The sequence below is a fragment of the Rattus norvegicus genome, chromosome 2, assembly GCF_036323735.1.
Source record: "Rattus norvegicus strain BN/NHsdMcwi chromosome 2, GRCr8, whole genome shotgun sequence".
Taxonomy (NCBI): domain Eukaryota; kingdom Metazoa; phylum Chordata; class Mammalia; order Rodentia; family Muridae; genus Rattus; species Rattus norvegicus.
In genome coordinates, this window is record NC_086020.1 from 216776191 (window position 1) to 216801613 (window position 25423).

Below are 25423 nucleotides of genomic sequence, written 5' to 3' on the forward strand. Positions count from 1 at the left end.
CCAAATAAATTCTTTGAATACACAGGTTTAAGGAAATTATTTTTTCTGATAATACTTTTTATTGCCTGTATTGCCGTGGCTAGGGCCCCAAACTGCTCCACATTTCAAAATAATGTAGCCTATTACTTAGGTGGACCTGTCTTTTCAGTAAGGACCATAAATCTGAAGCTCGGCAGGTGTGCGTCAGAAACCCTCACTAATGTCACCTGCCACTGTAATTTCTAGCCCACATTTTTATAATGGACCACACAGAGGAGCTGAAGTGCTATTTTTTTCATAAAATATGTTCCTTTGTGGCTTTCTGGTCATATTTCTATGCTAATGTTAGTTGCAGGGACATAAAGAAAATTCAATGCTAAACTTGCATAAGTCAGTAAGACCAGATTGAGAACACTTGTGTCCCTTCTTGTGACAGGTAGAATACAGGCCCTGCTGTATTCTATTAATATGCATACACTGAATATTTACAATTACTTTTCATATTTCTGGAATCCATATGTTTCTTGATTAGACCGATCATGTAATTTGCATGCATGTATCCAGCATGATGCTTAAAACGAAATACTACCTTCATTCTTCAGGTGGTTGAATAGGACTCTTGATTTTTGACCTCTCACTAAGTTAGATTTTTACAGAATAGTTTTCACACAAGACTTACTTCCAACATAAAAGAGACCAGCCGTTGGCAAACCTAGCAGGCCATACATCTTACCATGTTTTTTCCAGGCTAGATGCTATTTTTATTAACTTTTAGATATTATGCAACACCAGTTCATATACATGAACACACCTTATCCATCTCAACTCACACTTACCTGGCATTAGCCATTTCTCTCTCTCTCTCTCTCCATCTCTCTCTCTCTCTCTCTCTCTCTGTCTCTCTCTCTCTCTCTGTCTCTCTCTCTCTTTCTCTCTCTCTCCCTCCCTCCCTCCATTTCTCTCTCTCTTTCTCTCTCTCTCCCTCCCTCCCTCCATCTCTCTCTCTTTCTCTCTCTCTCTCTTTCTCTCTCTTTTCTTAATCCCTTAATATTGAAAGATTTCTTGTTATGTTTTTTAACAGAAAAGCTTCACTTGTTATTAATGTCGCCTTCATTTGCAGTCTGGATTGCTCCTTTACTGGCCTGGTTGTCACCATTAAGTAACTTCTTCTACTCAGTCAAATATGTGGCTTTTTTTTAAAGTTATTACACAACTGTCTCCCGTACTAGGTTTCATTTCTTTAAAGACAACAATTGTGATTCATATCTTCTTATATTAAAAATCTATCAGTTTTTTTTGGTTCTAGTGATGAGACTAATACATTTTCAAACAACCATGTTATTAAACTTTTCTCTCATTTAATTGGGCTTTGTTACTTGGCCAAATGGTACTTGTGTGTGAAAGTCTCCTAGAGCTTGACACTGAAAAACAGGAGTGAAGTAGTGTTTGTGTGGAGGCCCACAGAGCAGAAGCACCGTGGACAACCTTAACCTGAATAGGACATCGAAGCAGTGGTCAGCAATCAGAATCTGAGGGAGGGGACCGCATTCATAGGACCTGCCACAGAGAGAAACAACCCAAGCACATGTGGACTCACCTCTGCCCATCTAAATTTCTGCATGTCAAGCTTAATTTTTCTGTCCTTGACGTGCTTTCATTTTAAGCAGACCCTGGTAGACAATCCTTTCAGACTATCTCTGCCTTTTGCCTAAATGTTTTAAAGCAAAACAACTGCAAATATATATGTATATCAATTGATATTTAGTGAAAACTTTGTTTTTAAAATAAATGATGTGCCCAGTGCATAGTTGGGCACACACCCTTATTCAAACATTAGAAAAACAATCTAATTCTGTACTTTGCTTTTCCTTTAAAGCACCAACGATCTCATGAAGATCCGGCTGCCCTGAGGTTCAATTTCTATGAAGTTATCACGACAGGACACTGGGCCCCTCCTGATTTAAAAACATTGCAGAGGCGATGTCTGGTGCCTGGGTGGTATGCAGTACATATAGAAAGATGGCTGGCCTACTTTTCTACTTCCCAGGTAATAGCATGAAATTAGGTTCCATTTATCACACCGCAATTGCACCTCACTGCCAAACAGAAAACGTGATGAACTATAACAGAGAGAATGGAGACAATAAGAACTGTGGGTTTTTACATAGTCTCACTTTATTAATGCCACACAATTCAGTCAGATGGCTCTGAAACACATATTTAGGAAACTCTCTTGATTGTCAGTTGGCTTCAAGGAATACATTGACACGAAGGAAGTGTCACATAACTCAAAATTAGAAACTCTCAACAACTAGTTGAGAAGCCAGTCAGCCAAACAGATTGTAGAAGTTTCCGTTTTCCATCCCCGCTGTTTGTCTTTCATGTGGGAATCTTATTAGGAAAGTTCTTACACTGGATGGCTGTAAAGGGAAAGGCCCAGCAGACATGGGATAGAACTATATAGCAAGATTTGAGAAAAACATCCACATCCTCTCTGTCCAGGGTGTGATTTAAGCTCTGTCTTAGTCAGGGTTTCTGTTCCTGCACAAACATCATGACCAAGAAGCAAGTTGGGGAGGAAAGGGTTTATTCAGCTTACACTTCCACATTGCTGTTCATCACCAAAGGAAGTCAGGACTGGAACTCACACAGGGCAGGAAGCAGGAGCTGATGCAGAGGCCATGGAGGGATGTTACTCACTGGCTTGTCCCCTGGCTTGCTCAGCTTGCTCTCTTATAGAACCCAGGACCACCAGCCCAGGGATGGCACCACCCACAATGGGCTGGGTCCTACCACCTTGACCACTAGTTGAGAAAATGCCTTACAGCTGGGTCTCATGAAGGCATCTCCTCAACTGAGACTCCTTTTCTGTGATAACTCCAGCGTGTGTCAAGTTGACACACAAAACTAGCCAGTAAAAGCTTCAAGCGGACTTTGATATTAACACTCTTTTTACACATCCCCTTGGGTGAGTCTAATGTTCTCCAGCAGTTACCCAAGGTGAGAAAGTCAGAAACAAATGTTTTCCTTCCATCCCCAATCATGTTTCATAAGACTAGCTGGGGTTTACTAGCTGGGTGTTCACTCTTGTAGCCACTGGTCCCCAAAGTTAGTGATGGCATTTAGTAGGCTGGATGGTTAGCCTACTGGTGATAGGCACTACAGGTGGGAAACCCTGCCCTTATGAAAATTCAAAAGCATGTTTATTTCTGCTTAAGAATAAACTAAACTGAGTTAATAACTCTCATGTGCGCGCATGCGCGCGCGCACACACACACACACACACACACACACACATACACACACATGCACACTTACCTATATAAATTTTTAATTCTTACTGATTAGGAAAGAATCTAGAAGAGCAACATTTATCTGTATTTTATATAGTACATGTTTTCTTCTCAAAGTGACCTGGCTTATTAATGCCATACCAGGTCAAGAGGGGCAGCTTGGTTGATTTCACTCAGTTTTATTCTTCATAAAGTGACTATTTTTGGCTTTGCAGTTGCTAATTATTGATGGACAACAGCTGAGATCTGACCCAGCAACGGTGATGGATGAAGTCCAGAAGTTTCTAGGAGTTACACCTCATTATAATTACTCTGAGGCACTGACGTGAGTCCATTCTCATGCTTGATTTCACTCCCATTATTTGCCCTCATAAATTATCACTGATGTATAGAGCATCATTAATACTAGCTATGAATTTATACATCATTCTGCTACTCAGACACAGTCAAAGAAATATTCTCATTACTCATGAGGTGTCCTCTTTTCAATAACAGGAACACTTTGCATTATAAAGTATAATAGGTGTTTTATATCATGATAAATCTGTTTGTTTTTGAGTTGTCCTCCAAAAGAAGTTTATTCAGACATTTTATTTACATTCATTGTATATGGAGACCTAATGCCTGAAACCACGAAGGTGAAAAAGGGTTGCCTTCTGGAAGATGCAAGCTAGAAGGGAACTTTGGAACTCTGTGAGATAGGGAGCAGTATTTAGGATAGCTTTGAAGACATGCATTCATATATGTTGTGTGGCGCTGTTCCTTGGCAGATCTGAGCAAACCTCACTTTATCCCAGAGAGGGGACTGACAACAGAGAAAGCTACAGATAGCACTGAAGTCCATTTTGGTGAACCAATGGGATTTATTGGGGTTAAGAGAGAAGCAGAAGTAACTCTAAGACCGCTGTTATCACTACAAGTCTGTCCCAGAACAGGTGATGAGAGCTGGAAACCTGGAGCACCCTGCCCACCCTGCGGGCAGCTCTACAGGTGGGAGGGTGCTCCATACTGGTGCCACAGTTAATCGGAGTATCCTCCAGGTAACTCAGCTGGCCTTTGTTTGACTGGTGCCTGTTTGTTCCAAGCTGCTTCTCTCATTTCTGTTTCCTCCATGGTGCTTGACTGATCTCTACTCTGCCAGGCTGCTTGGTCTGAGCATTGCACGAAAGCTCCTCTGAGAGTGACTCTCAGAAGTCTTACTGTTCACAAACTTTGGGGTGGGGGAAAACCTAGTGAATCTGGTTAGTAGTTTTAGGGACTTCGGGGAGCTATTTCGAGTTGCTCATTTCCTGTCTCAAGGGGTTTCCCTTAAGGATGGAATGTTTGCCTCCCCTTAGAACAGTTAACAAACTGTGGGTTGCAACCCCTTTTGTGGTCGAATGACCCTCTCACAGGGGTTGCCTTAGACCAAAAGAGAATACAGACATTTACGTTACGATTCACAACAGTAGCAGTATTACATTGGTGAGGTAGCAACAGACATATTTTGCGGTGGTGATGGGGGATGACTACATCCTGAGGAACTGTATTATAGGATTACAGTACTAGGAAAGTTGAGAACCACTGTGTTAGAACATCCTGTCGTTTCAACTCCCTGCAAATACCCTGTCTTAAAATATCTTGTTGTTTCTCCTCATTTTTTCCCATCCTATGTCCTAAGAAGTTTGCCTCCAAGATGGAAAGTTTTAGCCTCACTGGGAGCCATTACATGATAAGGTCTTACTCTGTGTCTATTTATTTTTATATTCAAATGGAATCATACAGCATGGTAATCACAAACCATTGCTAACCCAATGGCATATTAAAAACTTAGATTTTTTTAAAAAAACTTATATTTAATAAGGGTTCCTAAATACTTTAACCTCCCTTCTAGCCTATGGCCCAGCAGAGGTAATGGAAAGGAAAAGCTAATAAAGCAAAGGAGGATGAGGACCTGTTTAGCAATGAGGATGTGGGCCTGTTTAGCAATGTTTTTGTGGAGCGCATCTAATTTACGGTATCTGGATATCAGAAGTTCAGCTCATATGAATTGGCAGAGGCAGCTTGATCCACTCCCAAACACCATTTATGAATCAGCGATGGTAGGTTGGTTTAGAAGAAACCCTAAGGTTTTGCCAGTTGGCCCAAATCCAGAAGAGGTAAGAAGCCTCAGAAAGCTGCCAGCACGGTAAGATCACCAGACGGTTTCTGGTGTGTTTCACTCTCTGAAGTCATGACAAATGATGACCAACAAGGAATGGTAAGGCATACCAATACCACCCAGCAATCATAAGCAAAGACCACTCTCAGCACAGCCCAAAAATGACCAGCAAAGAATGACAAGGTGTACCAATATCATTCATCATTGTCTACTCTCCATTGGGCTATCCTTTCTAAACATCACATATTCTCTCAAGCATTCACTCTAGCAAAACATCACATGTCCTCTTTCTAGGCTGCCTCCAGAAAAGCATCACGTGTATGTTCTTAGCAAAACTGCCTCCCCACATGTCTGCTTGAGCAAAACATCCTCTCATAAGACAGTTTCCAGAAAAGAACATCACATGACATAACTGAGTCTCTAAAGAAATTAGAAAATTTTATTTCAGCATATTATTTCAGCCCTTTTGTTATGGTACAGGCTTTGTAGGTCAAAGTTTAGAAAGTTATGCACTGAGGATTGGTTTATTTCACCCATTGATGTGTGAGACAATCACTGGAAAGACTCGAGAAGCTGGATGTGACTCAAATGGCCAAGGATGCAATTATCTGCACGCTTCCTCACTCACATCTTTGCCTACAGAATCTAAGACTGAGTGGTTAGCAGCATGAGGATTCTCCATGTATCTTCTCCTCGTGTCTGAAAGAGAGACCTCATGGTCTAAGATCACCATGACTCCTGTGACATAGGCTTGACGGCCACAGAGCTTGCTTCACTCTGTTGGGCACAAAGGTCTGTTAATCAGGTCCAAATTCAAGATATGGAGATGCCACCTCATCTCTGGCAAAAGGGGACACGCTGTGTTCCAACAGGGCATGTGGAATGGCAATGTGTCCGTCTCATCCTGGGAGAGCAGACATAGCTATTCAAGCAATTTTAAAATCAGGGAAGCAAGTTAACAAAAAGAAGTGCTCCAAGCAACTGAAACACACTTTAAAAGGGCACGTACTTTCCTCACAAAAGACTCCCCCCAAGCTTTGATATAAAGCCTATTAAATTTTAGATGAAATTCTAACAAGCCTGATTATATAATTTCCCAGTTCACAGCAGATTAGACTCAGCAATTAAACAATTAGAGAGGGTAATGGAGGGACAGGAAAAGCAGTAATGAGATTGGGTTTTTCCTTATCCACTAAAACAATCCTAATGAAGTTCTTACCTACACATGGAAACGACAGCAGCACCAGGCATGCCCTCGTTGATGGAGTAGACAAAGCTTCCCATAATGCATTTTGCATTAATAGTTATTGATGTTGGCATATCTTGCCCTTCTCAGCAGTAGCCTAGGTAATGCGTCTGTCCTGTTTGCTGTAAATAGTTGCTTATGGCTCAATAAACCTGTAAAGTCATACTTATGAAGAAGTTTACAAACAAGTGCCAAATAAATGGATTTAATATATATCTCACATATCACAGAATTTAACTATCGTGGTGATGTTTGGCAAGATAAAGAAAGTCAAATGCTCGACAACCCGTGTCCTAAGTGTCGCTGGTCAATTATTTGAAAAGGCTTTGAATATTATGTCCACAAGTTCGTGACTGTTAGAAATCACAAGACAATGAATTGATATGACCTAGAGAAGATCTGACTGCTAGAGTTTATGACATTAGCTATGCAGTACATGGGACAGGACCCCCAAAGAGTTAGGGTAACAAAAACCCTATGCTTTAAAAAGGACCATCAGTATTCACGATCGATCCATCCTCAGTCTGAACAAAGTTTTGACTCATGGCATCTGCTGTGCAGAACAAGAAATAGCAATAGCTTACCCTGAGACCTCACACTACCATCGAGGAAAGATGCTGTCAGCACGCATCCAGATGCTTCAGTTCTGTTACCAGTGTTGTAGTCAGCCTTAATGCCGTTAAGTATTCTCATCCTGAGGCAGAAAACACTGTTTAGGGCCATTGTGCTGTGGATGTCCCCATCTCGTTTTGCACAGCAGGCTGATTTATTTTTTCCCCTCTTGGGAAATTAATGAGAAGCGGAGGAAGGATGTGGTACACAGGGAGCAGATTGGAAAGTTCAGGTTGAAAATGGCTCTGTCTTCTTTTATCCATTTGATGACCGACATATCTGATTTTAATTGGTAACGTGTAGCAGGACAACCTGTGGAGCATGGATCAGGTCTCTCTAACAATAGGTCAGGAAAGGAAGCTAAAGGAAAATGTCCTCCCACCATAAAGGAGTACACATATGCACAGAGGCAAATTGCAGGTGCTATCGCGTTATAGGAATGGGCCCCGGGCAACAAAATATTCTGCAACTAATTAACTTTACATCCCAGTCAATTATGCTTCATCTTTCTAAAACATCTGCTGAGCAACAAAAATGCAAACCTTTTCCATGTTTTATGCATGCAGCAGGTCCCATAGCAAGAAATTTAAATTTCCCCCTTCTTATTTGGTTCATTCTTCCATTTTTCCTATCTTGTTAGTGCTCAACAGAAATTCCCATGTATTTGGCTTTACACAAAACAATTAGGCCACACATCTTTTCTCTTGTAACTAAGTTACAGCCGTAGAAATAAAATAGCATTAGAGTTTCTGTGAGTGTCTTAGGGATCTGATTGGGTCGAAGCTACAGCACTGCTTCCTTTTCAGGCCCCAGAGACAAGGACAGTGTCTGCCAGCAGGGATCTCCCAAAGTCCAATTTATCTGCAGCTGGCTGCAACCATAGGCGTGAGGATGCTTTGCATGGAGGTTGGCGTGTGCCAGGCATTGCCTGTGAACTCTCCCTTACGCTCTTGCTTTGTCCTCTTTTGCAAAAACAGACTTATTGCTTGGACCACTGGACCACTGTTGTGTATGGTTGATCAGTCCTTGAGTGGTCACTTCGGTAGACATCTTGCTCCCCATTGACTTAGTGGGGTTGATTGGAGCTATAGTGTGCATGCGTGCGTGCGTGCATGCGTGTGATTATGCCTCTGCTGGTAGTTTGTGCTCAGTTTTCTGTTCCCTGTGGTAGGTTGGAGTTAGAAGGAACACATTCACCTTCAGCCCTTTGGCTGGATCAACATAGCAAGTACAAAGATATGACAAGGAGAACATAAACTGGGCGCTCTGAAGTTTAAACCCTAAATGTCACCCGGCTAGATGGCTGGCTGAGTTGACAGTAGGGACACCAACATCTGAGTTGATGTGTTCCCCACATGCAGAAGCTGAGCAACACACCGGAGAGGCTTCAGTCATGTGGGTGACATTCGTTTCTTCTCTACCGAAGTCTTGATGTTCAACTGCCCCACTTATAAAGAACCCAAAAGAACCTCTCATTAACAGAAGGCCATCCCTTTGCTGAGAAAACAAGGGACACTTTTCTGAATATGACCTTGTTCATTTTGCCTGATTTTAATTAAGTTAATTTGCCCATTGAAGAAGAAAAGTGCCTGAAAAACTACACTAGCGACAGTGGAATTGTGTGTTTCTATGCTTCTACATTTTGAAATGGTTTTGTTTCAATCAATGGAAAAAAAAGACAAAAACAAAAACAAAAACAGGGAATCCATCATATCCTCTGAGCCTTGGTGGAACCACTGATCAACCACACTCAGTGTCTGTGCGCCGAGAGGTGGGCTCTCAGCCCTTTTACCCTCAGAAATAGCTATGTGTGTCACTCTGATGTCAATCACAGCATGGATCTCAATCTACATATGGCTGTAATTTGGTACTTGCAGCTCTGTAAATAGAGTTTCCAGGAGAAGGAGCTGAGGATTATGGAGTCCATTTAGTCATGGCATCTACTGTGTTCAAGGTCAATATGGAAAATCCAGATTCTATTTTATTTTATATTTTATTTTATTTCGTTGTCATTTTTGCAAATGACTTTAAAGATCACAGCAATGTGTTCTTCGGCAAATGGTAGTTTAATGTTTGACTTTGACAAGTGCAAAGAAGTGGAGTCAGAAACACCCCAATGTATGACACAGATGTTCTGCCTTGGCTTATGATGAGTTTTAGAGAATTGGAATGCATTCCTTCATAAATTTGACATTCTCTTTTAATGATTATTTCTAATGATTGGGTTTTTAGCAGGATGCTATTAGTGCAGTGTTCTACCCAGAAAAAAAAATACTTGAATTTCTTTAAAATAACTACTTTGTGAAATTTCTCAGTATTATTACAGCAAGTTATTGAATCTATACAGAGTTGAGTGTGGTTTCTTCCCGGTCTGAAGGTGAAATAGTTTTGGGATGTATAGCATATGATAGAAGCTGATAAATCTTTGAGTACAGAAGTACAGCTGTGAGAATCCTCCAACAGGACTGTCTGCCTTCAACAACAGGCAAGGAGAGAGCTACATTTTATTCTCTAGCTACAGTGCTTATGGCTCCTGTTGTCTGAAAACACTATAATGAGTTACAGCTTTACACTTTAAAAAGATATAAAGACATAGGAATCCAGTTAAATAAAACCATGTTTGAGTAGGACAAGTTTATTCTTTCTAAGCACAATGTGATATTGTTGAATGTTTTAAATTCTTTAATTGTGAGAAACCTCCAAAATTTAATTGAAGGATTAAATGAAATATCATAAAAATAGATTTAAACCATCCTGTTACATTTTTATTTACTTCTTGAAAGTTGTAAGAAAAAAATTAACTGTAAAATAAAATGCGGCCTTTTTCCAAGTTAGAAAGTTTAATTATACTTGTACACAGAATAGTATTAAAGAGCTCTCAAACATGGCTGAGTGGGGTGAATATGATGCTGACAGATTCGCCCTTTTCCCTTCCTCCTCTCCCTTGATGAAGGCCATTAGATTCCATTCCTGAAGCTAGTTCCCCAGGTCCATTTCCTTATTTGCTCACTGACTCACTCCTGAGACCAAAAACAAAGGCCAAACAATCACAATTCATTATTTGGCTAGCAGGTCCGATCAGGGCTTACCAATTCATTGAAGCACAGACTCCCCTTTGATTCCTTAAAAACCCTCTCCTGATAAAAGTCACCGGCTGCAGATGCTTCTGCGGGCTGCCCCTGCCTGACCTAGAGGCACACCCTTCTCACCCCTACCTCCCCCTCTGTGTAGTGAAAATTTGGTGTCTATGTAATGTCCTATTCCTACTCTGAGGGACCACTCTACCTTACAAGCACATCTATATAAAATTTAGTTCCTCGAAAGTAACCAATTAAATAATTTCTTAGAAATCTCTCGGTATATTTTGAGGAGGAAATCACAGTCAGAGGTAAACAAAATATCCAAAGGCCTTTTATATACAGGCTGTACTTTTAGTGTTTTGTCATTTGGGTTTTTTGTTTAATAGACTCATAACTAAAATCTCAGCATAAAATTGGACTGGAAGTGTATGTGCCTTTCCTGTAGAGTAGAACTATTTGAAAATATATAGTAAAACGTAGCACTTTAATGTCTATTATCATTTCTAAAATCAGCTGAATGGCTGTAGAGATGAATTAAGTTAAAGCAACAGGCATACAAGTCTGCATCGCCTTTATCTGACTGGTAAGGCTCTTTACTGAGTATATTTTGCAATTCTTACATGTTTTAGGTTTGATCCTCAAAAAGGCTTTTGGTGTCAACTACTGGAAGGAGGGAAAACCAAATGTCTCGGGAAGAGCAAAGGACGGAGGTACCCACCCATGGATCCAGAGGTACCGTTACCTGCCTAGAATTACTCTAGCAAGAAGTTGCCATTTGAAAATTAGAGAGAAAACATGTTCCTTCTTCCGATACTGTTTTTCAATCAGTTGTTTTGTCAGGGAGAAGAAAGCTGTGATGTAATACATCACTTGAATATTTTGTTGGCATTCAATTCAGACATAGATAGATATGGAAAAGTCAGTTATTCCTTTACACATTGGCAAGCACTTACAATGCATTTTTAGCAAATACTGGTGTAAAGAATAAAGTGTTACTGACATGCATTAGCTGCATACTGCTCTAGTTTGTTTTCTATTGCTGTGATAAGCAGCACTTCTAAAAATCGACTTTGGGAAGGAAAAGGTTTACTTAAACTTACCATTTCCGGGTCACACCCAACACTGAAGAAAGCTAAGGTTGGAGCCTGGAAGCAAGGGCTGAAGCAGAGACCATGGAGGAATGGTGTTTATTGGCTTTCTTCCATGCCTCGCTCAGCTAACACTTTTAAACAGCCCTGACCAACATGCCTATGGTTGGCACTGCCCACGGTGGGTGGAGCCCTTCTGCATCAATTAAGAGTCAAACCCACAGACATATCCACAAGCTAACAGATGGAGTCGATCCCTCAGTCGAGGTTCCCTCGTCACAGATGTCTCTGGTTTATGTAGGGTTGACAAAATCCAACCAGCACATGTACATCCCATACCAATAACATGCCTGAAACTGAGCTAAGCAATACAGAAGATACAAGGATAAGACAGCTATGAGTTCATTATATGGTGAAGAGCTAAGTTAGGGTCACTGAATTATAATAAGAAGCATAAAACAATAATAAAGTAAAAAATAATAGAAATTATAATATGTGAAAAGATGCCTTGTATGAGAAATGATGCTGGGAAACTGGCCAGATAGTGTGAGCATTTCTCCTAAGGCAAGGAGGGCAAGGGCAGGATGCATTCTTCTTCATGTGTTGCTATGGTGATATAAATGCCAGAACGTCCTTGAAATACTTTTGAACTCAGTAATTTCTAAAGGGTTTCAGAAATCACTTTAATCTGCCCAAAACATCAATGTAACATTCCCACTACTGTAAACATCTTATTCCCCATTTGAAGTGCTTACCATCTGCTTTAAGGGAGGGAGCATAATGAAATGCCGGGCGAATGGTCCGAGATGAAATGTAATTGTAGTAAATCCATTTCCACAGTATACACAAAAGTTGCTAGGAGAGTTTTACGAAGAAAGAAATTCATTTGGGTTAAAAATGTGGAGAAGAGCTTAGGAGAGATGGTAAAGTTTCTATGCAATGGAAAGTATGTTTCATCAGTACAAATATTTATACACGAAATATTGATGAATGTTACAGTAGACAGGAAAAACAAAGCAACTGTTTATTGGATTATTGTATGAAGAATACGGCAGAAAGGAAAGCAAGTTAATAATTTTCTATTTTCCAGAAATATAAGTCTCTATATATGTAAATATATGTATATATGTATATATTCATATATACATACACACATATATACACATATATGAATGTATATATGTATATATGCATACATATTTTGTTAACATGTATATATTTGTGTATATATATGTATATATATATATATATATACACAGATTTTTACATACATATATTCACCCATTCTTCTGGAGTCTGGAATGACAGCTTATTGGTTAAGATCACTTGCTATAATTCCAGCACAGCTCCATCATATCCAGTGCCCTCTTTTGTCCTCTGCAGGTACCTGAGGACCTGAATACATATACACATACACACATGATTCAAATAACAAGAAACCTTGAAAAAGTTTTTTAAAATGTTAAGATGTAAAATCCTTTATGATTACCTCAAAAAGACCCAACTCTTTAGATTCATGAAGCATCTAAACAATTATAAGTATTTGTCATAAATATTATTTATTTCCTTCTTTTATGAAGAGAAAATTCCTGAATGGAATTTTAAAATATGTGCTATGGTCAGTTGCGATTATAATAATTAATTCTACTCTTTACAGACAGTTATGGTTTAAAATTTTTTAGTATAAGGAATAATTTTTAAAGGAAATTTGTACATATTTTATCTCACTCACCCCTGGATATCTGGTTGTGTACAAACCCCTCCTCATTATTGGATAATACACTGCAATTTTCTCTTTGTAAATCTCAGAATGTATAGGCGTCATAATTGTAGTTAACTCTCCCAAGACACTTTTGTACCTCTTTGTACTTTACATCTGTTTTATGAAGAATGTGTCAAAATGGAAAACGATTAGGGAAAAAAACGGTAAACTATTTTGTAGATACATAATGTGGTAGACTATTTTTGAAGTATCAACACTTGATGCGCCGAGTATCTTTTAAGTCTTCCTTTTTGTTTCCAGTCCAGAACTTTCCTCTCCAGTTACTACCGCGACCACAACGTGGAGCTCTCGAAGCTGCTGCACAGGTTGGGGCAGCCTCTGCCCTCGTGGCTAAGACAGGAGCTGCAGAAAGTGAGATAGCGCCCTGGAGGAGCACATGACACTGCGTCATCATTAAGGAGAAAAAGGAATCCATGCCTTTCCCTACACGCGTGACTGATTGCCAGGAGAGGACTATGAATAAAAATCCCCATCGATGTTTTTCATCAAATGAAGACATATATGCACGCATTGGCAATTATTAGCATTATTCTTTACTTAAGGATTTTGGAAAATAAAATGTGGGGTTTGCGGCAATATCCAGTGTCTAATCTGGGGATCACCACACACAGCTCACTTCCTCTGTTATCCAGATTTCAGGTCACCAATTCACGAATGCTCGACTGTATGCAAATTACCAGTTTAAACTTCCAGGAAAAGATAAGGACTAAAGAGTCTAAAAATGAATTCAGGTGGAACCCAGTGTTTGAATGAAGGGCTAATGTTTCTAAGCACCGTTTATCAGTTGGTCCAGCTTCTCCTTGCGAGAGGGGCTCCACTTTCGCTGAGCATCCTCTGTCAACACAAGGACATGCCACCCTCAGAAAACTCCTGCACGGTCTCTGGAGAGCCCCAATAAAACGGGAGAGTGTGATTCTGAATGTAGTACCCTAGAAAGTGAGGGCCATCTTTAATGGGCCCATGATCTTGCTACATTATCAGTTTAGGTTTTCCTACCTTGGCAGTGATTGAGCATTTATACATATTTTGTTCACTCTTCTAAATAGGGAGGAAAAAAACTTGATTTACTAGAAGTGTAAACACCTAGATGTATTTGCAGGTCTAAATAGGCATGGCGCCTTCTCTGTAAGAAATATGTCCATCTCTTTGAAGCATGATGTTTTATGTCTGCCACTGCACTTTCTATGGTAAAGTTTTGCTGTCTATGTTTAAAAACATTTAAAACTTACCTTATACTTCAAACTTACCTATTTGAACATCACCAATTCTCTCTAACTTGAACTCAATTTCATAGACATGAAACTCACGAGTTCATTTTAAGGCAAGAAGTGTCATTTTGTTTTGAGTTACAAGTTCCTATAGTATTTGAAGGCTATGTAAGCCATGTTGGTTGGAACTTCATCCTCTTTGTCAACGATGAGCTGGAAAAGCTTAATTTATCTTTTCAGTGATACATGAAGATAAATTTACTAGAACAGGCAACCAAGGTGATGGCGAGAACATTACCCACAAATCTCCCTCCTCTGGAACAGTTTTTCTAGAGGCTGTAAATAATAGCATCATTTATTCTCACTTTAATTCAATAACAAACATGTAGTTTTTATTTTGTGTGTGTGTGTGTGTGTGTGTGTGTGTGTGTGTGTGTGTGTGAGAGAGAGAGAGAGAGAGAGAGAGAGAGAGAGAGAGAGAGAGAGATGAATTAGACAAACAAATCCAATTTGGTTATTCCAAAAGAGCATTGGTGTCTCTTTATACATTGAAAATCAACTTGTCATCTATATTTCACTATGATTTTTGGTTATTTTCTGGTTTTTCTTAGAACTCCTGTCTAAAGGCTCTTGATCTTTATCAGAAAAATGTTTCTTTGTCATCTTTAATGGTATAAATCACAATAATTTCCCAGTTTCATTTTTGGCTGTGGGACATAGAGTCTCACCCTTATTACTTATATAAAAGTGTTATACGTTCTATTAAAATGGTGAAAAAGTAACCATGGTGATATACGTAAACCACTATCATTTATTCACCGTTGCCCTCCCAGTTCTACTATATATCTGGGTCAGCCTGCCCTCAATTGTGCAATCTTCCTGCCTTCCCCTCTACCGCACTGGGACTGCACATGTTCAAGGCTAGGCCCAGCTCTAATTATTATTTTATTGACCCAAAGAAAAAAATCTTCTTTACAGGGGATTAAAATGGTAATTATAGAATGAGGACATTTTCATATCAAATAATATCAATATCAATATCAATATAACTCAAGAACATCCAACTCATCACCACATTTAGCAATGACATGAATTTTTCTGCATTTTTCACATTTTACTAATGAATCCATATCGGTTACCTACCTACCTATACCTGAAAGCAAAATGTCATCCCAACTTAACCACTCTCTTTTTTTCTGCCTGGTTATTCGAATCATTACATGTATTTTTCTTGCTATCTTTGATAATGAAATGAGCAACTGTATATAATTATTAACAAGATTTTATCTAAAAGTTAGAAGTAACCTAGAATATGAAACTCTGCATTCTAGTAGTTGGGAAATCTCAGCTTTAATATTTTCCTCTTTAATGATTTCTTTCCACATCAGTAATGTCGTCTCAGAATTTAATAGCATAATTCTTTAGAATTTCAAATTACACCTTCAGTTCTAAGAGACATACATTTATTTAAATATTAGAATATCTTTTCTATCCTGACGCATACTGACATGGTCTCTTCATGCCTTTCCAGACTGTTGGAGCCCTGCGGAACATACAATATACCTGTCAACTACTTCATTTTGTTAACTGGAAAAATAGAATTTGTTTCAGATACCAAATCCTAAAAGTTATATTATGAAAATTCATCTAAAATAAAATTTAGATTCCATTTAATAATGACCAAAACACAATTTAAAAAAAAAAACATGAAGAACAGTATTACTGGTTTTGTACATACACACACACACACACACACACACACACACACACACACGCAGAGAGAGAGAGACAGAGAGAGACAGAGAGAGAGAGAGAGACAGAGAGACGTCTATGTTTTTGTGCCTAAATTTTAGCAAGCCCTACTTACATCTAGTCTTGTGCTGCTTTTTAAGTATTACTGCTTTAATGTAACACAAAGTAACCTATATTCCAGACTTATTGATTGATCTCTCTTAAATTACAGGAAACAAGGTATTTATATAGAAACAATATTAAAGCCTTCTATTTCTGGTGGTGACCGAAAATACTTTCTGCTTGAGAAAGGCAGGGAGACTCAAAAGTAGCATGGGCCAACTGACTTCATAGAGCTGACTGTCTAATCTAGTAGTCTATTCTCATTGTTTTCTTTTTTCCAAAATCAACTTTAGAAATGCAATCCTGGCAGAAAACTAGACATACGCTTCAAAATGTGCAAACATAAAATGTGTTGTGTCTAAGAAACCTGAAGAGCTTTTGATCAAGCCAGTAATTTTCTTTGTAAGCCAGTGAGACACCCTGGATAAGCAAAGAGAAAACTGCATTGACTGAAATGAAATCCTTAAAGGTGCCGTTGTCACAAAAGAGTAAGGGACTATGACCATCTCTTCTTCAGAATAAACCCTGCTGCTGGTACAGCCACAGGAGTGATGCTGTTGGTTCAGAAGCTGGCTTTTACGTGTCAGTTGATTACTCCTTCCCTGGTCTTCATGATTGCATATACAATTGCTGGATGTCAAGCATCAAATGCAAACCGGAAATGGGTTTTCGAAATCGGCATCCTCAACCCGGTTCCGCCTCTCAGTAGCCGTGTGGCCTTAGATAATTTGTGGAACTTCCCTGAGCCACAGTCTTGTTTTTATTTTTTTTTTCTTACTCTGTACAGTAAAGACAATAAAAGAATTCCTGTGAGGTTATTATAACCTATTACTAAAAGTATGTTTGCATAACAGCACAATGGCTGAAATAGTTGTGCTTAAATATATTAGTCCTAAAAATAATATATAACTAATCATGGCTTTCTTCTCTTCCATCAAATAGGAGTGTGTGTTTTCTACTACTGTTAATAATGAGACGTGTTTAATAAAATATGTAATTGTATTTGGTCAAAGGAGAGATGGTCTTCCTATTCACTACCCAAGAGTGGATTCTGTGCTGCTCGCTGCCCTGCTCTGGCGATGATAATCAGGAACGAGGTAGCACCTACTTTGCTCAGATGGCCTTTCCTCCTCCCGGTGACACCTTTGTATTTACTCACTGGTAGTTCTGTCCTTTCTGTCTCTCTCTGTAATTCTTTTCTAGCCCAGTGGATACATTACCAAAAAATGTCTGATGGAGACCTTGCGTTTCCTCAACAAATGAGGGGTTTAATGGTGGTAGATGTGAAAATATATTCTACGAAGGCATGTACAATAAAGAATTAATTCTGTCAATCTTTACTTAGAAATTACAAGAAAATGTCTGTGGGTCTCTACAAATCTCAACTTCCGCCATCTAATGAAAGCTTTTGTTCTGTAGATGAAAACACTTTATTATATATACATTTATATTATATATTTATAAATATCAAGCGACATTATTTTCTGTATTCGCCCATGACAAATATATAATACATCCCAGGTAAATCAGCAGACAAACCATTAAAAATGTTGAGATATTTATATTTTTGTGTTTATCTTGGGTCTTCAAAACCTAGTTGGCATTTGATCCTTATGACACTTAAAGCTTTGACAACACATTTTAGATGAACAGGAGCCACATGTCACCAGAAGCTATCCCATTTGACAGCATGAATTTCAATTCTCTTTTTCACTTCATGCTTACTTGGTAGCCTACTCTTCAGTCACTGGGTGGAAAGGGGATTTCTACCCAGAGTTTTAGGAAATGACTGGACCTGTAGTACCTAACGCAAGACAGACACACTCACTTGTAGGTTACTAACATATAGAGTCAGGAAACACTTTGGGTGCCACACAAGCCCATGAAGGAGCTAGAGTTTGGAATGGAGAAAACATCTAGGACCTGTAGGAAGGAAATCTCGTGTTTGAAGGAGGAAATGACTCCACTTTTCCACAACTGGATGACCTAGGTCATTTGTCTGAATACAATGGTATGCTGGAACGGAAGTAAACCTACTACTAGGAAAAAGGGGTCACCTCCTGACCCATCCAATCTGAATGGATTTAAGCAAAGAAAACTCTTGTGAAGGGGTAGAATTGAATGGAAATGAAGGTTAGGTCCACTGATGTCTGTCTGGTTTCCATAGTACCGTAATAGGGAGCCTTGCTTTTCTACTTCACCCCAAACTCCTGAACCCTGTTATATGACAGACTATCACTTACCCTTATTGCCATAGCCTCTGATGGGAGCATTGCTTCTCTGTAAATTGCACACTCTACCACTGATGAAACGGCCCTCATAGCTTGCAAATAGAATTGGGTTACTCACTATTTTTAAACTTTTAAATATTCCCATAAATAAAAGTTTTGTAAAATCCAGAGCCATGTCTGTGAAGATTTTGTCTTTAAAATAATTTAAGGATTTGGCTTCCAGACCTTTGTTTCTGTGTATTAAAAGGTCACATTAAAAATTCAAGTAACAATCCATTTGCATTTTCAATTACACTACAATTTTTAGACTCTAGACATTTGTATAGCAGCTATTAGAATGCTTATTTTTGTCTCTTCCTTAGTAAATTTCTTAGATCTGCTGACATCATTGATTCACTAACATTTTAATATTTGAACATTAACAACTAACATAGCTATGCAGATCCATTTCTCTCCCTAACTTCTTCCTACACACGAAGCAGCAATAATCTCTCAATTCTCTAAGACTTGACGTGCATCTCCACTTTGAACACGTCTCATTACTTTCTCAGTTCTTTAGGTACTAGGCTATTAATACTGGAGTATTAATATAGATACTTTGATCATACTATTTTGTTATATTATATTTGATTATACTATTTTTTGCAGAGGCATACAGGGTACACTATAAAACAAATGAAAATGTATTTTTATTAGCATATCACATTGGGCAGAACAAAAAATTAGGACACAGAATTAGTAACATTAGATGAAAGTAAGAATTAGTTTCTAGCTTTTACCTGGTTAAGACTTAAATGCAATTTAGGAACACATATTTATCCAGATATAAAGTCATTCTCTCATTCATAGGCCCATAACACATGTTTAGAAATGCATTTGGTTATAGAGTTTGGCATGCTCTGTAAATATAATTCTCTGTTTGCAAAGCTCCATCTCCTATCAAGGTTTTCTAAGACCACATATCCTCTCAGCCACAGAGATGAATTTAAATATCTCTAGACAGAAGACTTGAACTACTCGGACTGTTGTTATTTAATATTAATTTAAAGATCTCACAATATTCCTTCTCACAAATCTGTTCATTTATAATCAGAACAAAGTTAAGATGTCTGCAATGCATGGAGTGGGGGAAAAGGGCATGGTTTCTAATTTAACAGTCCAATTTATTGAAGAGGATGGAGATTGGTGACTAGATTGGTGACCATGTAGGCCAATAAGTCCTAGATTTGTGATTCACTGACAAAGACAATAATATTGTTAATGATGCATTTAATAATGATGTGTAAAAAGAATAATCATGCCAAAACTCTGGGTACTTTCTGATCTGAACTGAAGTAGAACTGAAAACATCTTTATAAAATGAGGTATGCCCATGTAAACACAAGTATTTCTTGAATATTATCAACCATCTATCATCAGTTCCTTAATTCTCACAAATGTTTTCAGCAATCTAAATGATCTACCAGAAATACAACACTAGCGGGGCAGTACAAATACACAGCGGATGAGGAATCAGAAAGACGTTGGCAAAGATAAAAGAGAATCCTGACAATATTCTGTGGCTGCCAAAGGTCATTTCCTTACTAGACTTGGGATAAAGGAGAAAATTATTATGTAGCAGAACATCAGGAAGCAATCTCAACTACTTCTGACATGGGAATAAAAGCACCAGGGCACAAGGACCAAGGCCCATGGATGTACAAATGACCTTGTGTCGGGTGAGAGAATGTTACACTGATATATTTTATTTTATTTTTTCCCTCTGCTTGCTGATGAAGATAGACCACAAAATCAATAAACTGCAGTGGCGAGTGTTGGTCGTGAGAGGTACACTAATCTGCTTGCTTTTGAGGTTCAAACCAAGACTGATTTGTCTAAGTTATCTGAAATAATTCCTGCAGTCTACGTTCTCCACACCGAAGGCACAGACATAAATTTTCTCCCTGTAGATTCAAGCAGTATTCTAGGCACTAAATTTTCAATGTGGAGATGCTGGGGTTTTTTTTTTTCTTCTTCTTCTTCTCTTGAATGTTTTCAGAAAATTTCCTAAAAATCAGTGTTCCTAGCCAGAAGCCTTTCATCATATTGAAAAATTAAGTCTATGCAAATAGATTCACTCAGAAGAACTGGGCAGAACAGTGTGAGAGCCAGAGGGACAGTTTGCATTAAGGTATGGCCACTTCTTGATTCTGTGTTGTTCCCAAAACCTTTGTTTATCCTCATTGTCTTATGATCTCTTTTTTATATTTGTACTACAAGTTACGGTAGCAACTACTTCTGGAACTCTTGAGAAAAGAATAAAACTTAGTACTTCAAAGCACCCAGAGCAACAGCTGTCACATAGCTACACCAAGACAAGGGTTTGTATTTTATACTGCATCTTATAGACACAAAGTATGTACTTTAAAAAGAAGTGAGGACTTCAACACATTCAAAAAAATTATAACTCTGTAGTCATGGGGCGATGTTGAGTGATAACAAGGTGATGGCCTGCCTTGTCAACATCTTGATAACGTCTAGTTCATCAGAACATGTATGTATGTATGTGATCGATTGGGCTATGGAATTCTTTCTGAATAGTGAAATGGAGATAGAAAGCTAAAGATACAGCACAGGCTAGTGAAACTGAGATCTAAGATGAATGAATAAAAGGTTATTATAGGAAACTGGATACCCTCTTTAAGTAGCATCCCCTCCCCAAAGAAAGGATTTATTCAGAGCACCAAGGAAAGGGCCTGAGTCCATCATCATTCCTGTAGAAGAGGACAAAAAGCTGTCAGGAGCTGTTCCTGCAAAGCACAGGGAAGGCCTGAGTTCCACAAGAAACCGGAGATCAGGACACATCAATTTATATGAGGAAACTGGGTGAAGAAAAGTGCATTAGAGAAGCTACAAAGTCCCGAGCTTCACCCACAGACAAGAATGCAAGATTCTAGAACCACTGCCTAGACTATCCCACAGAAAAACCAATCTTTAATGTACTACTAGAGATTTTGGTGAAAAAGATGCCATATTATGGAAGAATTTCAAAAATTAGAGCCAACTGACCACGTATCCTTCATCTTGAAATATTAAACACATTCTATTGATGTGCTTTGAGAATTTTCATGAGTCTGTTACAGTATGTGAAAGTCTATCAAATTATTTAAAGATCTGATTTTTTAAAGTTTTTTTAATTGTCTACGTTTTTTTTTATTATTCTTTAGAGTAAAAGTTCATGGGTTCTCAGAGAGAAGGTACATGATTTAAACATCAAGATCATTGCAGAAAATTGTGTGTTAAAGGTCAAGCTACTAGTGCTAAAATATTCTGTATTTTAAAATATATTATTAAGACATTAAAATATTTTAATAAGGATATGTACCATGTATCTGTTAGTACAAACCTGTCATTACAGTCCAAGATACCGAGGCAGGATTATGATTTTAAGACCACCCTGAGCTATGTAGCAAGATCTTGCCGTAAATTAATTGTTTAATTAATAACAACAAAAGCCACAAGAGAAGAACACCAAAGATAAATAGTAGTCAAAATTTTTCTAGTGTCTAAGAAAATCTAAAAATCATGATGCAATTCTGTATCAAATAAAGTTTGCCAACTTTTTACCTGAAGAAACTGTCAAATTTTAATCAATATTGTTTGACCTTAAATGTGAGTATCCCAAATACAGAACTACTGTAGAATAGCAGAGCTAAATTCTGAGGATTGCTTGTCAAAAGCTGGCCAAAAGTAGAGACGCATTGTCTGTCTCCTCAGAAAGTGCAGTCAGTGCATGGAGAGGCAATGGACGTCTCAGTTCCAAAGCAGTGCTCATCCGGACCTTTGGATGGTTAAAAGTAAGAGACTTTGGAGGAACCAAATGCTTGTAAACGAATGGAGCTCTTGTGCAGATTTGACAGTCATAGAGAGTGTTTTTTTTCTTGATATCTTCACAAATAAGCAAAAGAAATATAAACTGCAAAGTAGCAAAATTCAGTAAATTATCAAAGTCTGCAATCTTTGGGGTCAACAAGCTAGTATGTTTTGTTCGGCTTTGTTGCTCTCTGACTGATTTTCTTGTCCTTGGGTTGGTGAGATCCTAACGTACTTGTCCTGTTGTCAATTGTATAGATCCCAAAGGAATTATGGTTATAGGCTAAGATCTGCGATTTATCAGTAAGAAAATTCATACATAGAAACCAGACACAGATGTGAATTTCAGATGGTCTTCCACTCTGGATTTTGCATGAATAAAGCAGTTAAACATAAGCATAGATGCAAAACCTTACCGGTGAAGAACAATTTTTAAATGAATTTTAAGTTAATGTTCCATAATCGATAAGTGTTGATGGCTTTTATCCGCACTATGCATCAACCCTTAAGCCTGAAGCTGCAGGGGAGGGTCAGTCACCAGTGTTTTCACAAGTCTCTGAATGATGTGTATATTGTATCACCTTAGTCAGAACCTGATGGCAAAAGCAGACTCCGATGAAAGGTGGGTGAAAAATGTGCTCCAGCTGGATCTTAAGACAAAACAAATGTTTGGTAAATGGCTAGAAATTCTCTGTCATGACTGCCATCTAGCTGCAAGTCACATTCTTCTTACAGAACTTGTTTACCCTTCCCTAAAGGCGATATTGTAAAGTCCTCTCGGGTCACTTTGCCCACTGCAGTGAAGAAAATCTGAGTTATGAGTTCCACCAGGACCACGGACAGTTCCCTCTGCTCTGGAAGTCTCAGCACAAATTACCACATCACATCTAGACATACACAACCATGGGGCGGCAGCTGGAAGACCACAGAAAGCATTTCACCTAGACATGGGATCTGGAGGACACAAGGTTATCAGAGCATAGTAAGGATTATGCATTTCTTCCAGAAAATCTGAAGACACCCAACCAACCCTGAGAAGCGTCTCTTCTTGATTAGATTCTGTCGTGACTTGCACCAAGAGTTGTGGGCAGAGGCCAGGTCCGGAAGGTGATAAGCAAGAACTGTGCCAGTGAACTTCGTGCACTTTTCTTTACCCTCTAGCACTTTTTGGTTGGTTTTATTCTGTTTCCTAAAATCTGGATTCGTGATTTCTTTGCTAATGTTTATTTCAGAAACTCCCTATGCATATGCTATAGTTGTCTCTGTTATATCCTATTGCCACTGATTGTGGCTGGGATGCTAATCTTATAATCTGCTTCATGCCATTGTTTCCCTGGCTACACCTGCCACTACCCCTTCCTCCTTCCCCTCCACCCCCTCCTTTTCCCTCTCCTTTCTTCCTTCTCTTCTTCCTCCCTCTCCTCCTCCTTTCCTTCTCCCTTTCATATCTTTTCCTCTATCATCTCTCCATTTAATGTCAGCTACAGCAGAGGCACAGGCTTTAAACAGAAAGGTGATTTTTCTATCTTCACTGTTGTCAAAGGGCTTAATCTTTGTGAACCTTTGTGATTAATGGTTTCTTTACATTCTATCACTGTGGTTTAGCAGAGTTCATATTTTTTGCATTGTTGAACCTTTAAGGTTTCCAACAATCCCCCTAATTTCTAGTGGCGTTTCATCTTTTCTGTGTAATATACTTTATTATTAACAAAAGCATTTGACTCTGAATCTTGCACCTTAGAAATGCAGTCTTAAGAGCATTGATCTTTCCTTTCTCATGGATGACACCTTTACCAGTGCTGTGTCACTTACCCCAAACCTGATATTCATTCTCTCACCAGAGTCTGTCTGCACTCAAGCAACTTGACATATGTTAGTCTTCTTTTACAATCACACCCTTCCTATCACTTATAAATCTGGGTTATGTAGACTTTTTACTGGCATATGATGGCTTGCATCAAAATGTCTCCCATAGACAAATAAGGAGTTGCATTATTGAAGGTGTGGCCTTGTTGAGGTAGGTGTGGAATTAGTGGAGGAAGTGTCACTGGGCAGGACCAGGGGTTTCTCCTCCCATTGATGCCAGATAAAGAAATCCTCTGCTACATATGTAGATGGAGCAATTGGGCCAATTCATGTATACTCTTTGGGTGGTGGTTTAGTACCTGGGAGGTCTGGGGGATATGGTTGGTTGATATGTTTGTTCTTCCTATGGGGTTGCAATCCCCTTTAATTCCTTCAGTTCTTGCCCTAACTCTTCCATTGGGGTCCCAGGCCCAGTCAGATGGTTGACTGTGAGTATCTGCATCTGTATTAGTCAGGTACTGGAAGAGTTGCACAGGGGACAACTATACCAGGCTCCTGTCAGGAAACACTTCTTGACATCAGCAATAGTGTTGGGGTTCGGTGTCTACAGGTGGGATGGATCCAAAGGGAGGGCAGTCTATGAATGGCCTTTCCTTCAGTCATTGCTCCATTTTTTTCCTTACATTTCCTTAGGGTATGGTAACTTTTTATCTTAACACCTTCCTGGAAATGACATAACTTCTAGAAGTTTCCTAGCGAAGTCTTTAAGATCTTTTATGTGTAAAATAAATATCATCTACAAGAAAGAATATTTTTAATTTCTTCATATTTATATCCCTTTTATTTCCTTTTCTTCTCTTATTGCTCTGGTGAATATTTCAACGCTATATTAAATAGGACTCATAGAGTGGATATCATTGCTTTGATCCTGGTCTAAGTTAGTGTTGGGGAACACTTTAGCTTCAGAGACCCCATCTTGTATATTGTCTCCATTGTGTACTAGGCTGCATTCTAAGAAACACATAAATGACCCAAAACAGCTTTTTGTTTTATGTACCCTGTATGAACTTAGACCACAATATCTCACCCTGTGCTTTCCTGGTTAGCACCTACTCAGGACTGAAACCCAGCCACTGCTAATGAGATTTTGATTGGATGGTTTCTATCCAGGTGAAATTATCAGGAAAAGTCATCTGTGGTACTTGATGGGTAATAACCCACTCAAGATGCCAGGTGTCAAAAATGATTAGA

At 38.8% G+C, this 25423-nt stretch overlaps 1 protein-coding gene across 2 annotated transcripts in view; it reads left to right on the forward strand.

Annotated features, from left to right (window-relative positions):
- Nucleotides 1-17845, forward strand: part of Ndst4 (N-deacetylase and N-sulfotransferase 4) — a 332494-nt gene extending 314649 nt beyond the window's left edge. The window contains exons 12-15 of one of the 2 annotated variants that reach the window (XM_039102716.2): nucleotides 1856-2026; nucleotides 3488-3597; nucleotides 10980-11082; nucleotides 13462-13797. In XM_039102716.2, coding sequence (XP_038958644.1) covers nucleotides 1856-2026; nucleotides 3488-3597; nucleotides 10980-11082; nucleotides 13462-13581 — 504 coding nt within the window. In that variant the 3' untranslated portion in view covers nucleotides 13582-13797. 2 annotated transcript variants of the gene reach the window in all.
- The last annotated feature ends 7578 nt before the right edge of the window (nucleotides 17846-25423 follow it).